The sequence below is a fragment of the Falco naumanni genome, chromosome 4 (assembly GCF_017639655.2).
Source record: "Falco naumanni isolate bFalNau1 chromosome 4, bFalNau1.pat, whole genome shotgun sequence".
Lineage (NCBI taxonomy): Eukaryota > Metazoa > Chordata > Aves > Falconiformes > Falconidae > Falco > Falco naumanni.
The window spans coordinates 59,140,383-59,154,529 of NC_054057.1; the positions used below are offsets into that span (position 1 = coordinate 59,140,383).

The window sequence follows — 14,147 nt, forward strand, 5'->3', positions numbered from 1 at the left end:
GCGCGACCGCCCCGCGCAGCGCAGCCTCCCCGCGGCACCTGGGGCTGGGGGCGGTGCGGCCCCGCCCCGCGCGGGGGGTGGCGGGGGCGGCGGAGCGCGCGGTGCGGAGCCGCCGGTGTCCCCTCCCCTCCCCTCCCCTCCCCTCCCCTGCCTCCCCTCCCCCCCCGGCTGGCGGGGCGCGCGCAGGCGGGCGGCGGGAGCGGGCGCAGCGCTGGCGGCAGCGGCCGGGGCCGGCGGTGCGGGGTGCCCGCGGGTGCGGCATGGAGAGCGGGGTGCTGGGCGTCGTGCTGCCGCTGCTGGGCTGGCTCCTCTCGGCGGTGAGTGCCGCGCCGGGCCGCGTCCGTGCAGCCGCGGGCAAACTTTGGGACAACTTTGCAAGTGGCGCCGGGTCAGGCAGGTGCGCCGTGGGGGGTCCCGTCCCCCCCGGCCCCGTAACTGGCACACAGCAGCCGCGGCATTTTCCTGTGGGAGGTACGGTTCCTCTTCAGGAGCGAGAGGATCTCTCGATCTGGAGGAATCCGCCGGGTGAGGGGCTGTTCGCGTTTTATTTCAGACTCCTGGTTTTGTTGTCATTCAGGTTTGCAGCCTGGCTTTTCTGTCGCTTTGCTGTGGTTGCTCTGTTCAGGAGCTCGGTCGTTTTGTGCAAAGCTCCCCCTGCCCTAAAACAGGGGGTAAGGGGATGAAATTCCCCGGCGGCGGGGCAGGGGTTCCCGGTGGGACCTGCCTGCCGTCCAGGAGCGAGTGCCCGGGAGAAGTTCCGCAGGCGCCGCTCGCGGGGGCACAGCCGGCGAGGGTGCGCGGCCCCGGCGCGGAGCAGGAGCCCCGAGCACTGGCTGCGTTTGCCGGCTGCTGGGTCCCTGCTGCGTGTCACCGCCACGCTCGCAGGTCCCTGGGTCGGGGCTGTGTCGTCCCCCCGCAGGTGGCTCGTCGCAGCGGGTGCGATTATCGAAGGGGCTGGTTTCTGCTGCCGACCGGCCGTGTGCGCACACGTGGGTGCAGGAGCCGCTTGTCCCCGCACCCTGGGCAGACACGGGGCTCCGACGCTTTTGTTCCTGCAGCTCGTTCCCCTGCAGCGCCCGGTTCCTAGCGGGACCGTTTCTGCTCGGCAGGCTGGGGTGGCGCGGAGATGGGGTGCTGGCCGAGCCTGCCTTCCCTTCTTACTTTGGATCTTCTCCCACACGTGTTTTCTCCCTCTGGAAGGTGAGGTTTCCTCACCAACGTTGTGTTGGGTTGGCACCCACAGGAGCTGAGGTGGTGCCATCGGTACTTGGTTGTAGCTCGCTTCTGTTGGCTCTGCTGGGCTGGTGGCAGCGGTGACAGTGGCGTGCTCCGAGCAGCACCGACCCCCAGTAGAGTCAGACCGACCAAGCCCAGCCTCAGAGAGGGGAAGGTAACCCAGTTTTGTCACTGCATCGCTCCTCTCACCTTTCTTCCTCCCCCCCCCCCTCCCCCCGCCTTGTCCCTTAAGAAATGAGACACTTATTTCATTTTTTTCCCCTGTCACCATGAGCCACCCAGCCATCTGCATTGCCAAAGACTTTATTTGAGAAAGAACAGGCTGGGAAAATGGATTAAACTATTAAAAAAAATGACCAGGCAATTAGTTCCTGGAATTCTACAGACTTTGCTTTAGGGAAGATCCAAAATAGCTCATGTCCAAGGCTGAAGCTGGGGAAATGAGAGGGGGGCAGCGGTCCCATAAGCTGCTGGGTCTGCTCCAACTCTCACTTCCACTGAAGCCCATGGCAAAAATCCCATTTCTTGAAACACTGTTGGCATTAAGAGGTCCTCTGGGGCCAGATCCTATGGAGAGTTAAGTCCTGTAGCCTGCTGAGATTTGTCATGCAAATGGTGGCAGGATCGGGCCCTTCTGGTGGTGCTGTTGGTGTCCTTGCCATCAATACTTGGCTGTCAATAAGCACAAACCCCTGAAGCTTTGGGACAATGGCATGGCACAGCCTCGGTGCAATCCGGTACTGGTTCCTTTTCAACCCTTTTTATTATCTTGTTTTTTCATACTTTATCTCACTTGCCCTTGGTTTAGTAGAACCGTTGGTTGTTTTCTCATTCTTTTGTTGTGTTAATGTTCCTGGGACCTGGTTCATACTAGTAGGTTAAAGAGATTCACATGCTCCTTATCAGTGCTGATCTGCAAGGTGACTAATGCTGAAGTGCCTCAGTGCTAGAGAAAATCACCTTTGGTTTTGTTTCTCAGTTTAGACCTGGGATTCGGTGCTCATTTTTACAGCGAAAATAATTCAGCAGTTGTAACAACCTGGCTCTGGGACTACGATGGGTCAGTAGAGTTGTGGGTGGGTTTTTTTTTTCCTTCTTATAATTTATTGTGATAATTTTTATTGGTATGTCCTTGGAAAAACTCTGAACAAGAATGACTGGCAGATTGAGAAGTTCAGTGCTATAAAACTGTTGCAGCCATGTGGTTTCTAATTGCTGTTATAAACTTTCACCTCGGCCTCTCACGATCTACAAATGTGGTAAAAAAGGAAATTGGGCAAATCTCATTTGCTGTAGTTCATCAGACCATGCTCACCAGAGACCTGCCTCCTGCAGCCATCAGCCTTTAACATTCTGAAGTGCTAAAGGTGGGAAGGGAGGGCAAGGTGTAAATCCAGAATAATCCCTGCTAGGTTCTAGTGGGTCAGTTTACCTTTTCAGGGGTGTAACTAAGATAATCTGGCCCAGAGAGCTACATAGTGGGCTATTTTTTGTCCCAGTGTGTGTCTGGTAAATGAGATGTGGCTAATTCAAAGCAGTTGGTGGATTCCACATGCCTTCAGACTGCAAGCTCATTGAATTAACCAAATCTAGCCAGCTGGTGTAATTTGTGCTTTTCTTCAAGAGTTTTATTCTACTTCAGCCATGAAGTAGATGTGTGATGGAAAGGAATAAAAACCTCAGATTTGATCCTTTAGCTTTAGCAGTCCAAGTGTAAATACTGGAAGCAGGGCCATTGTAAAAAAACAGTTAAATTTAAGCTCTTGGGACAACCACTGCAGCTGCATCTGTATCTCTTTCGTCCTGTCATTGACTGAGCCTGAGAAGTGAGATAAATGTGTTTAAAACAAAATAATCAATGTTTCTGACAAAAAGGCAAGGTTCTCACCAGAATCCTCCAGCTGAATTCCTGCGTCCGACACACAGATCCTTTCGCAGTAACAACATGTGTTTAACAAAGGCCTTGCCACAAACCCTCCGTGTGTTACTGAGTGTATGATTTATTAAATTTATACATGCGTAAATGCATGACTGACTTTATTTAGGAGAACCAGTTGCCCAACCCTGTATCTGGGTAGCTTTGAGAGTCTCATTGCCTCTTTATAATGCTGGAAGTTTTCAGAGTACATATTTTCAGCAGTACATATATTTTAGAAGCTCTTACTTAGGACATAATGAGGCAAAACAGAAAAATAGGCAAAACCACAGTATCTGAGGCAAGAAAAAAATATTCCATGTGGAATATTTAAGGCTATTTCCAACAGTGTTTTATTCCAGCCTGCCAGTATGTCAGCAAGGGGATTCACACCATAATTATTGCACCCTCCCCACAGCTGAGAGGTCTGTCTCCAGCAGGAAAAGTCTGGAGAACCGGACAGGAGGGGAACCTTGATGTATTGTAAAAGGAGATGAGTCCACCGGGGTTTTTTTAAAAAGAGGGATAGTTGCCAAATATGCAGCACCAGGAGGTAGATGGGACCATGGACAGAGAAAGCTGCCTGACTCATGAATTTGGGTCTGTATCTGTGTTTCACCCTTTTTACGGTGCTTTAAAAATACTCTAGTTCAAACTCCTTCCTGTTGTAATATCAGCAGCAGTGTGACAGCCAGAGGGCTGCACCAGATGAAAATGCAAAGTAAGGTGTGCTGTGCTTTGTGCTGAGTCCTTCCAGTGCTGGCTTGTGAGGTTGCCGTGACGTTTTGTTCTTGTTTTATTGTTTCACAGTGGTGTGGCTTTGCTGAATGCTATTTGTCTCTTCTCACTTCAGTATCCAGGTGCGGGGGGAGGTTGTGGTAGTTGGTGGATACAAAGCAGAGAGGTGCTGTGCACATTTTGCAAGTGGGAAGCTGGGGCATGAGTAAGTGATGGGATCAGTGTCGTGAAAGAGGGCTTTCAGCCCTCCGGAGGCACCAGCTGCAAGGCTGCCTTGGAAATGGCAAACCTATATTTTCTTTATTTTTTTTTTTTGGGGGGGGGGGGGCAGGGAAGCCTGGTAGGAGTGGGAAGTTACCTGGTATTTGGCCTAGTTTGAAGGAGAGGGGGAAGAGGGACAGAAAGGAAGTCTCCCTGTTAAGCATCAAGTGTCCCATTTATTGGCAGTCTGAGGAAGGGCACCAGACACTGTGTAGATCAATGAGACCCAAGACGAGATGATAGTTTATTTTTTTTTACTCAGAGCTGAGCGCACTTGGAGGAGATTTGTAACACTCTGCATGGCATCTGCGGCTCAAATTCAGGAAGGGAGTCAAATTATCTGTGCAGGATAAAAGGTGTTACTCAAGTTTTGATGAGGAGCAGGACTTAGCTTGGTTTTATGAACTCCATAGGTCACATCCTGCCCTCAGACCAAGTCAGCACAAGTGTGACAGTGTCATTTCACTGCTGCGAGTGGGATCACTGTTGCATCACGCTGGGTCAGTGGAAATGGATATGTGGTTTTCCAGTGCCGGTTGTGTGGTTAAATACAGCCCCATTCTCTGGCCTCAGCCACTTTCTCCCTGCTGTATTGGAAAGAAGAGGAAAGTCATTTGTAAGGACCAAAATCTAGGAAATGCAGCCAAGAAAAATCCTCAGTCGTGGGCCAAAACCATAGACAAAATGGGTTGGAGGTGCCTGGAGACCCCAGAGCAGGAGGGGCTGGAGTTGTGGTCCAACAGGTGGCATGGAGAGCATGGATGGATAAACAGGCAGGCAGGTCAGAAGCTCCTGCTCCCTCCGTGAGACTCGCTGAGCCTGCCGTTTGCCCTCCCACCCTGTGCAGCCAGGCAGGGTTTCCTCGGTGAGTGCTGAATGCCTGTGATTTCCCTTCCACGCTCCCAGATGTTTTCCAGAAGTCAAGAGCTCTCACAGCTTCATTTGGGTGGGAACCGAGCCAAGAGGGGAGACGTCTTGGCCTTCGAAAATGAGATCCCAGAGGACAGCAGAGGAAGGAAAATCAGGTCCTTGGTTTTGAGGTGTGAGAGGGGCAGGGCAGGGATGCCAGCCATCAGACTGGCCTCCATCCAGAGCTAACACAGCTCACCCGTGATGGGGAGGTCCTGTGCATGGCTGGGGAAGGCTGTTCACCAGCTGAGCGGTCTTCTTGTCACCGTTCCCTTTTGGAGCAACCTGCAGCATGCTTGGCTTCATGCCTGACCACCAGGGATTTTTCTGGGGTGGTTCATCTCTCCAGGCACGAGCTTCACCTTTCACATTACAGGACCCATAATGCAGGGGAGGGTTCATTCATTAGGTCTCAGAAAGTGCCGGGGGGAGGGTTTGAGAAGAAGATGGGCTCCCCAATGCCACCAAGTGCTGGATGCTCTGTGCACCCTTATGCAGCTCTTTTATTTCTTGAATGGGGTGTTGCCAGACTTCTTCAGCACTGGGTTTTTAGAAAACCTAAAGGCTTCTGGAGATGTGAATAAAAGTGCAGTTTCCTTCTGATAAGGATGTTGTTAATGAAGTACCAAGACTTTCTATCCTGAAACTTCAGCTTCGTTAGAAGCATCTACTGGCGATTAGCTTTGCTACAAATCACTTTTAAACTGCTTAACCTCATGCATAAACCCTAATGAGGGAAGAGCTATAATAGCGAGAGCACTTATGTTTAATAATTGCCAATCTGCACAAATATAAATAGCCTACGTGAACATGGCCTGACCCGCTGGGAGCGAGCAGGTAAGGTTAAGAGGCGGAAGCAGGTGTGATTTTTTGTTGCTGTTACAGTCCTTGCCTTACATACTCTTTCCCCCGCTCATCCGTCAGTCATGCGGATGCAGGCAGATGCAGTGCCCTGAAGTCATGCAGCCCTGGTGCGAAGTTAGCGTAGGTGACGACAGAACTCAGTTCAGTAATTTTTAGATGGTTGGTTCATAAAGTGAATTTAGGGACGTTTTTGCGTGCAGGGGTATGTGTTGTGGTTTGCTTACGGCTGGAAAACACACATTAGGGCTGCTTTACTGGTGGTTTATTGTGCCAGATTTTATCTACAGCACTAACTTTTATATATACAGTATTTCTGTGACTTAAAGGCCTATTTTAGCTTGTGAGCTGTACATGAATTTTAGAGACACTGGTGTACTTCATGTTAACAAAGTCACTTTTCCAGGCAACTGAAAGAGTGGATGGTAACAGCCTTAAACTCCTCTATTAACGACATTAGATAGTTAGTGACTGCCCTGGGGGTGAGAAGTTTAACCCTTCCATTTTTTGCACTGCTGGGGAATGGAGACTTACCCTTCCATCGGTTGGATTTTAAATTCAAATGTTAGAATTGATTTGGGATTATTTTCTAATTCAGAACCAAATCAGGATTATTTTCAGATGCATTTCACTAGTGGGCTGGACAACAGACTTGGCCATGTTGTTTTGATAAAATCTCCTGGATGTCATGCCTCAGCTTCATTGATTTGCTTTGATTTAAAGTTGAGAAGAGACCAAAGGAACTGAGTAGGGAGCCCCCAACTCTGTTTGCTGAGCCACCATCCCTGTCATCCCCTCCTTGCTTTTGCAGCAGGCTCAGGGATGTTTCTACTCCTGATAGTTGCGAAGCTGAGTAGAAGCTCCACATTTTTTTAATTTTCATCCCTGTGAAACTGCACCTCATCAAGAGGGAAGAAAAAAAAATCTATTTAAAATCTATTTAAATACGATTCTTGTCTGGAGGGGAAAATATCAATACTTTGTCTTCTTTGTAAAGCTGAAGTCTATTTGGTACCTTTTTAAAAGATGTTTCTTTGAGGCTCCAACCTTGATTCTGTGTTTAACAGATGTTTCAATTAATACCTGGTGATCTGTAACATCACAACCAATATCTGAGCAGCGAGTGTCTCCAGGGGCCTTATAAATGTCATTGTCTATCACAGCTAATCAGTCTGTGGGCTTCCTTGCAGGTGGCCTTGGGGTGGGATTCACCTGGCAGATCAGGACACCTACGTTTTGGCATTTCTGCATAGGTGTCTACATGTGACCTGCGTGGTCTGAGCTCCTGTTGTGGTCAGCATTGTTGTCAGGTTGGGTTTGGCTGCTCCATCTTGGACACCTCAGGCCATTTTGGAAAATATCCCGTTGTCCCACACCGTCCGTTTGTGGAGAGCGAAGCCCCTGCAGCTGCTGTGTTATCTGCCAGCCCCACGTGGATGCTATGAACACAGAAAATAAAGTTATCTGAAATGGCACCACGTGCCTCTGTTATGCATGTTTCTGAACCCTCATGGACTGCAGCAGCAGTTCAGTCCTCAGGTAGACACCTACATTTAGGGATCTTAAGCTGCAAGCTGAATCCCTCCCTGGGTTTCTCTTGTGTTGTGTAAGAGTGAAAAAAAGAAGAAAACCTGCTCACGCTGAGCTTTCCCCTGCAGCCTGCTTTATTCATTACTGAAAAGCAGCTTTTATTTCATCTTTCCTTAGTGGCCAGACTGCTGCAGTTCAAACTTTAAGCAGCAAGCCCCTTTGCAAGGCAAAAAGGAAACAAAATTAAATATGCTGAGCCTGATGCCCACCCCTCCAAAAAAAAAAGATCCATAACAACTCTGTAGATTTGCGCCAAAATGAAAAGCTGCCTCAATGCTGATACAGCACTTTTGTGCACTTAGCTTGGAAACAGCCAGAATCCAAATCCTGCTGGAGATTATACCTCTTCCACCTTTATTTTGCTGTAGCCAAATTCAACTCTTATCTTAAGTGAATGTAATAATTATGTTTTTTATAGCTGCTTTCCCATTACAGATCCCTAGCCGCTTTTCAGGGGAGAGGTGAACCCCTTTAGAAAGTTCATCCCATTCATGGCTATGTGGGATGTATGTCCTTATCTGTTGGTTGTTTTTTTCTTATGTCACCTTTCACAGCCCTCCGGAGTTTACTGAGAAGAGATTAAACCCCCCTGCCCTACCAGATGTGTCTTCTTGCAGAGGGAGGGGGCGAATGACATCCTTGCCCAAAGGCAGACTGCTCGGCCGTGGAGCTGCAGCCATGCTAGCTGACATGGTTGCACATATCCTGCTGCTAAAGCTACTTTATCCTCCTTGCCATCAGTGATTGGGCTCAATCCTGAGTGGTGCCCAGTATTTCTTGGCTGCTTTTTCCCCTGTAATTTAGGGCGAGTAATTTGGAACAATTCAGCAAGGAACGCAAAAGGATGTGGCTGCTTTGTTCCCCTTGCTGAGTCCTGCCATGTGGTGGGAGCTACATGGAGGGGTGCTGGAGACCCTCTGCCAGCCCTGTGCTGCCTGGGGACCCCTTTGGGACTCCCTCCCTGGGGAGGTCACGGGGTTTTCTTGTTGCCCTGGAGTCATTTCAAAGCAAGGTGCAAGTGCAAACGAGCCAACACTGAAACAAGCCACTTGTTTCCTGCCATGTCTGCATCCATCTGGTTATTTTTCATTTTCATCCTGGCTCTTAAGCATAATTAGGCTTTTCCAGCTTTTTTCACAATAGGAACATGTTTTCTTTTTGCTTGACATGCTCAAAGGCAGAGAAAAATGCTGCTGCTGAGACTGTTCCCAACTTCACAGGGCACAGAAAGGAGGCCAGACACTAGGTGAAGGATTACTGACGTGCTCAAGTGTTGACTGCTAGGCTGCTTACATTTTGGGGGGGAATGACATTAAACACAGTTGCAGAGCCGTGTGGGTCTCAGCTATGCCACGCACTTCATTTCAGTGCTGCAGTGATTCCTCTCAAGGAATTTTCCCACCCCTTCTGTTTTGCTCTACTCACCGACTCTTGTTGTAGTTTCCTTTTTGCACAGTTTCTCAGTGCAAAGCTTTATTTCACCTGCTGGTGCTTTGCAGCTGGGACACGGGCTGTGGTTTTGAGTGCAGGGATTCTTGTTCTTTTCTCATGCCCACACAGTTTCTTTTGTAGCACCATTTTAGCAAAATTAAACTTTGTTCCTCTTTGGCCCGTTCTCTGCTCCTTGCCCTGGGAAGTCATACACATTTCAGCAAACAGTATACTGTCAAGGGCTTATTAGCTTCAGACTGGATGTGTACAATGCAGATGAGGCGAGATTTATCAAGAGTAAAGGCTTGTATTGGAACAATTGATATATATATATTTAATAAATAAAAATATATGCTTTCAGGCATAGCAATGCTTCCTGAGGTCTGAAAGAGAAACAAAGCTGAGTAACAATTGCTCTGGGTTTAGCCTGGAGCTGTTTATCAGTGGGACAGGGTGAAAGACAAGTGTGCTGGTCAGAGGGAGCAGCTTACTGCAAACCCATAGCTACCATCGTTCTGTGCTGCAGACCTGCAACGTCTCTCCGAAAGGCAAGCCCGCAAATTAACATTCATGGTTCTGCTGGACGTTTAAAACCTCAAACTCAGTGGAGACATTGATTTTTATGACATGCCAGTTTTCTTCACGTCTCACCACCTGCTAGTTCCTTGCTGTTGCAGAGGTGATAACTCACCCACCCCTGCAGCCCTACAAGGTCTGATGGTCCTACCAGCTCCTCCCTGGCTAAGCAATTTGTCTGCTCTGCAGGTGCTAATTACCTTTTTTTTCTGTAATTAACAAACCTGACTAAAATCAGAACAGGTATTTCAGACCTATGCATAGACTGAAGTTTCCTGAGTGTGTTTCAAAGAGCTTCAAAAGCTTTTTTTTCTCTCTCTAGCTGTACTAGTCGGTCCAATAAAAAATTATTATGTCCCATGTATCAGCAGTCAGTCACAGCTGTAACAGCACTTTAAAATAAAACTGTGGTGTGAGATGTTCCTCTCAGAGATCCATCATCTTGGTCCCTTGTTCTGTTGGAGACACTTGGTTGGATGTCTGTCAGTGGCTGAAGTTGTGTTGGAAGTGCGTGATCTATGCTATAATGAAACTCACACCTTGTGAGGAAGAGACTTCTAACATTGGCATGTGTATTTGTGTCTTCCACATTGACTGGTTTTTTTCATTTGGATCTTACAAGCTTGGGGTTGTAAAGCAGGAACAACCTTTCTGTCTCCTTGAGTTCTTTGCCAGCATGAGGCTCCTGTTGTATTCATAAGGTTATTTACCTTCCACTTCTTAAATTTTCACTGTTTTGCTGTGCTCCTTTGACTGGGAACCTGTTCCTAGAGCCAGACAGCTCTGGTGGTTAAACTGTGTTAGCCAAGCCTGACGGTTTTGTAGATGGAGAGGAAATTAAAAGTTGGAGCTTGCTGCCTTGGGTCTACTTGACCTGAGCCTCAGAAATGTCTTACGGGCCCAATAAGCATCTGGAAATATTTTTAAACTGAGCTATATAGCTGAAGCTATGGTTGTCTGTTCAAATTTTTTTTTGCTACATATCATTGTTAGAGATGCAGATAAAGCCAGGATTTATTGAAGGGCCACCTTCCAGAAATACTAAATTCAGTTGTGGAAGTACGTCTAAGTAAAGGTATGAGTAAAGATTGTGGTTTTCTAAAGGAAAGACACCTAATGTGCTCAACAGCACTGTATTTGCTCAGGAAGAACAGACGCAGAAGGAAGAGAGTGCAAGTGGCAGCTGCAAGCTGTGGTGGAGGCCTTGGGGACTGGCTGAGACCTGTGATCCCAGCATGGTATTTCCCTAGGGATGTGGTGAGGACTAGGATGAGGTACAGGAAAAGTACTGCATGGAAGGGCAGCTGAGAGCAACAGGGAAGAGAGACGTGAGGGCGGCAGTTGTGAACGCCATCCGCAAAGGGGTTAGGAACCACAGTCTTTGGGTGGATCCATTGTGGAACAGTCCTACAGTGGGGTGGGATCTCTTGTGCAGGTTGATCGCTGGGTCTGCTGATCCCACTTGGATCACTGCTGTCTAGAAGCATCCCAGACATGTAACAGTCCTAGGGACAGCCCGTGCTGGGAACGCTGAGCAGCCCAGGTGCAGTTGACTCTCCCATACTGCCTTTTTCCAGCATGCGTTTTTTTGTCTTCCACATATTGCTCTAATACAGGATTTCTCCTCCTGTTCCTCTCTGCTGCAAATTTGACAGGATTTGTTATTGCGCAACTGAAATCATCGTCATGATAAAGCAGCAACTGTGTCTTTGATTCGGGTTTGCTTTCTTCCCCGCTACGGAACTGTCGAGAAGTCAAGTCTCTGTTTCTAGAAGGGGTATTAACATGCTTGGCAGGTTGGTGCCCCTCTGCTTTGTAATTATTTCTTCTCTGCCAGTTCACCACTCAAGCTTCCTGGGTTGTCAGCTCTGGAAACAAGTATTAAATATATATTGCAGCCCTGGGAGGAGAGCCCAACCAGAGTACAGTGCACCTGAAAATAAATGCTTATTTCCCTTGCAGAGTAGCCTGGGTAGAAGTATAGGCAAGGAACAGCCTCCACTGGGGTAACCATGGGTAGAAGGAGATGAACCAATAAATTCAGCTATGTTTCAGGCACAGGATGAAGCTGAGAAGCTCTTAGTTCCATTCAAGGTTTTGTAAATGAACTTTCTGCTAGGGATGGACTCGCAGCTGAATGCCTAAAACACAATCTGGAAATGAGAGAAATATATTTCCTTTACTTGCCCTTTGCCTATTTGCGCTTTTGTCTGCCTACATCATAAAGAATTTGTAGTTATCTCTATAAATCGTGGATTAGCTTTGCAAATCGATGTCATGGGGGTGATGCCGTTACATGTGCTCTCATGGTAACCTCAGGGAATGAAAGCATCTTCCAAAGTAAAAGGCTAGTGCTGGTGCAGGAGTGTTTGGGTGCTGGGTGGGATTGAATTTGGCTGGGTGTAGGCAGGTTTGTAGCAGTGAGCGGAGTGAGATGTGAGAACGACCTGCCAAAAGCAGCGCTGAGAGCCAGAAAGCCAACTCCTTTTGTGATGGAGGTTGGCCCCTTTCTTAAAGGGATGTGTTGTCTGTCACGGGGACTGCCTCAGGAGGAGCCCTGCTCTATGAAGTGTAGGCACCAGGCAGCTATGCAGGGGGAGCGATGGGTGTGATAATGTTCACGATGCAGCTCACCCTCCTGTGTAAGGGAACACTGAGCAAGGCAAACCACCTTTCACAGGAGCAAGGTGTTATGCAGTATGGATATACCCATCAATGCAGGAACAGGAGGTTTGCCAGGCTTGGAAACATGTCCATGTTTGATTCTGGTGAGAGTAGGGGATGGAAACAGATCATCTTAGAAAGCTACTGGTTTGTTGAGAGATGGGGAGGATCTCTCTAGGGTTTCATGTTGTCCCCCCAGTATTGCAGCTTGCCAGTTCTCCAGTGGGAAGATGATGCCTGTTTTGGCCATCTTCCCTTTGGTCTCTTCTTTAATTTTTTTTTTTTTTAAGGTATGTGTGAGTGTGCTTGGGCATGTTCCTCTTGCAGGAAACCCAAAGCCAACTGGAGGGCTTTGCTCTGCGCGTGGCTTGGATCGCTGCTCTCTCCACCGTTACCCCTTGTTTCAAGGGATACATCCATGGTGGACTCATGCTGCTAGCCAACTGTGTCATCATTCAGGCTGTCATGGAGATCATGGCCACAAAGGGAAACAAGTGTTTTGTTAGGGAGCAGAGACAGGGAGAGGTTTTCATCAGGATGTCCCTGGCCATATACTCAGCGTTGAGCCAGGGTCTGCCAGTGCCCGCAGGGTGTTTCGCAGAGCAGATGCCGTCTGTTTCTTGCAAATCTTTTGTTTCAGATGGGAGGGAGAGGAGGATTAATATTTTCGGTTGCTCTTATACAAGCAACAGGGAGTCTCTCCCAGATCCTTCACACCGCACTAAAATAACAACAGCGAATTTAAAAATAGTGTTTCTCTCCAGAAGAGACGCGGTCAGCCATCTCCGACTGCGCACGCACAGAGCTTGCTCGCGAGGGGTGAGCAACTGGGTGAGAGGGAGAGAAATTTTAAATCGATATTATACACTGACAGTGAGGACTGCAATGGGGAAAACATTACACTTCTGCACTGGTCACCCAGTTAGTGGCTGCAGCTGACCTCTGAGTGGGGGATGTGTGGTTACTGTGAATTAATCTTAAGGCCAAGATATAAAGAATGTTAGCTGGTCACTTCACATTAGCCCTTGCTGAACGTTTGTCTTGCAAGTGTATTTTCCGTAACAAAAAAACCCAAACCCCTAACCTTTTACTTGAGAAATATTTTCGTGAAGGTAAGGTCTTTTACTTGTAAAGTTGCGGGGGGTGAGGGAGATATTTATCCTTGGGGATTTTAATTCTTGATTGATGGGAGAGAAAAAATAGAATAGCTATTCCCTTTTTGCTTCTCATCAAGAAACTAGAAAAATTCACAAGTTCTGAGTTATTTTTCTTGACAGAGGGGCGAATAAAGAAAAAAAAAACTTGCTTTCTATGGATTGTTTTTAAATGTTCTTCTTTGGGCCAGAAGATGGCCAGAACATGCCACACCTTTAAATGATGGCCCAGCCGTTTCAGGGAAGGAGAGAAATGCCACCGCCCTGATTTGCAGGTTGGAAAGCTGACACACTCAGAGAAAGGACCATGACCTGTATTTTAAATCGTAGATCAGATAGTGGAAGAGTTTCAGTTTTGAAAGCTGTTTGGTCACAACTCTTAGTTTGAAGCATGTTTAGTCTCAGAGCCTGGGGATCTCTAACTCACTTCACCAGCAGCAGATTTAATTGGGGCAGAAAATTTCCAGGCCTGGAAATACCATCTTGGACTAAGCCTAGAGTTTAAAAGTATTTAAGAATCTAAGAAAGTCCTGAGCAATGAGATGGGGGTTGGTGTCTCCTGTGGAGCATACCAGCAGGTTACCCCCAGGTTATGTTTCCCGCAGAAGGGTGGCAGTTCGGTGGTGTGGCTGCAAGCAGCACGTCTGGGCGCCAGGAGGGAGAGGGCAGAAGGCGCTGCCAGGGTAAAACTGCCTTGTCCTCATTACGTGGGAGACCCTTGGACGTTACTGTGTCTGTTCTTGGGTTCGTCTGGGAGATGGTTATTTCAGCCTCTGTATTCCAGCACCTTGTGGCTGCAGTGGTCTGACTGG

The 14,147-nt window shown here is 48.1% G+C and overlaps 1 protein-coding gene across 1 annotated transcript in view; it reads left to right on the forward strand.

The window, feature by feature from the left end:
- Window positions 1-204: 204 nt before the first annotated feature.
- Window positions 205-14,147, forward strand: part of LOC121088038 (vasoactive intestinal polypeptide receptor) — a 116,084-nt gene continuing 102,141 nt past the window's right edge. The window contains exon 1 of the mRNA XM_040593664.1: window positions 205-317. Within this exon, the coding sequence (XP_040449598.1) occupies window positions 261-317 (57 nt within the window). The 5' untranslated portion in view covers window positions 205-260. The remainder of the gene's footprint in view (window positions 318-14,147) is intronic.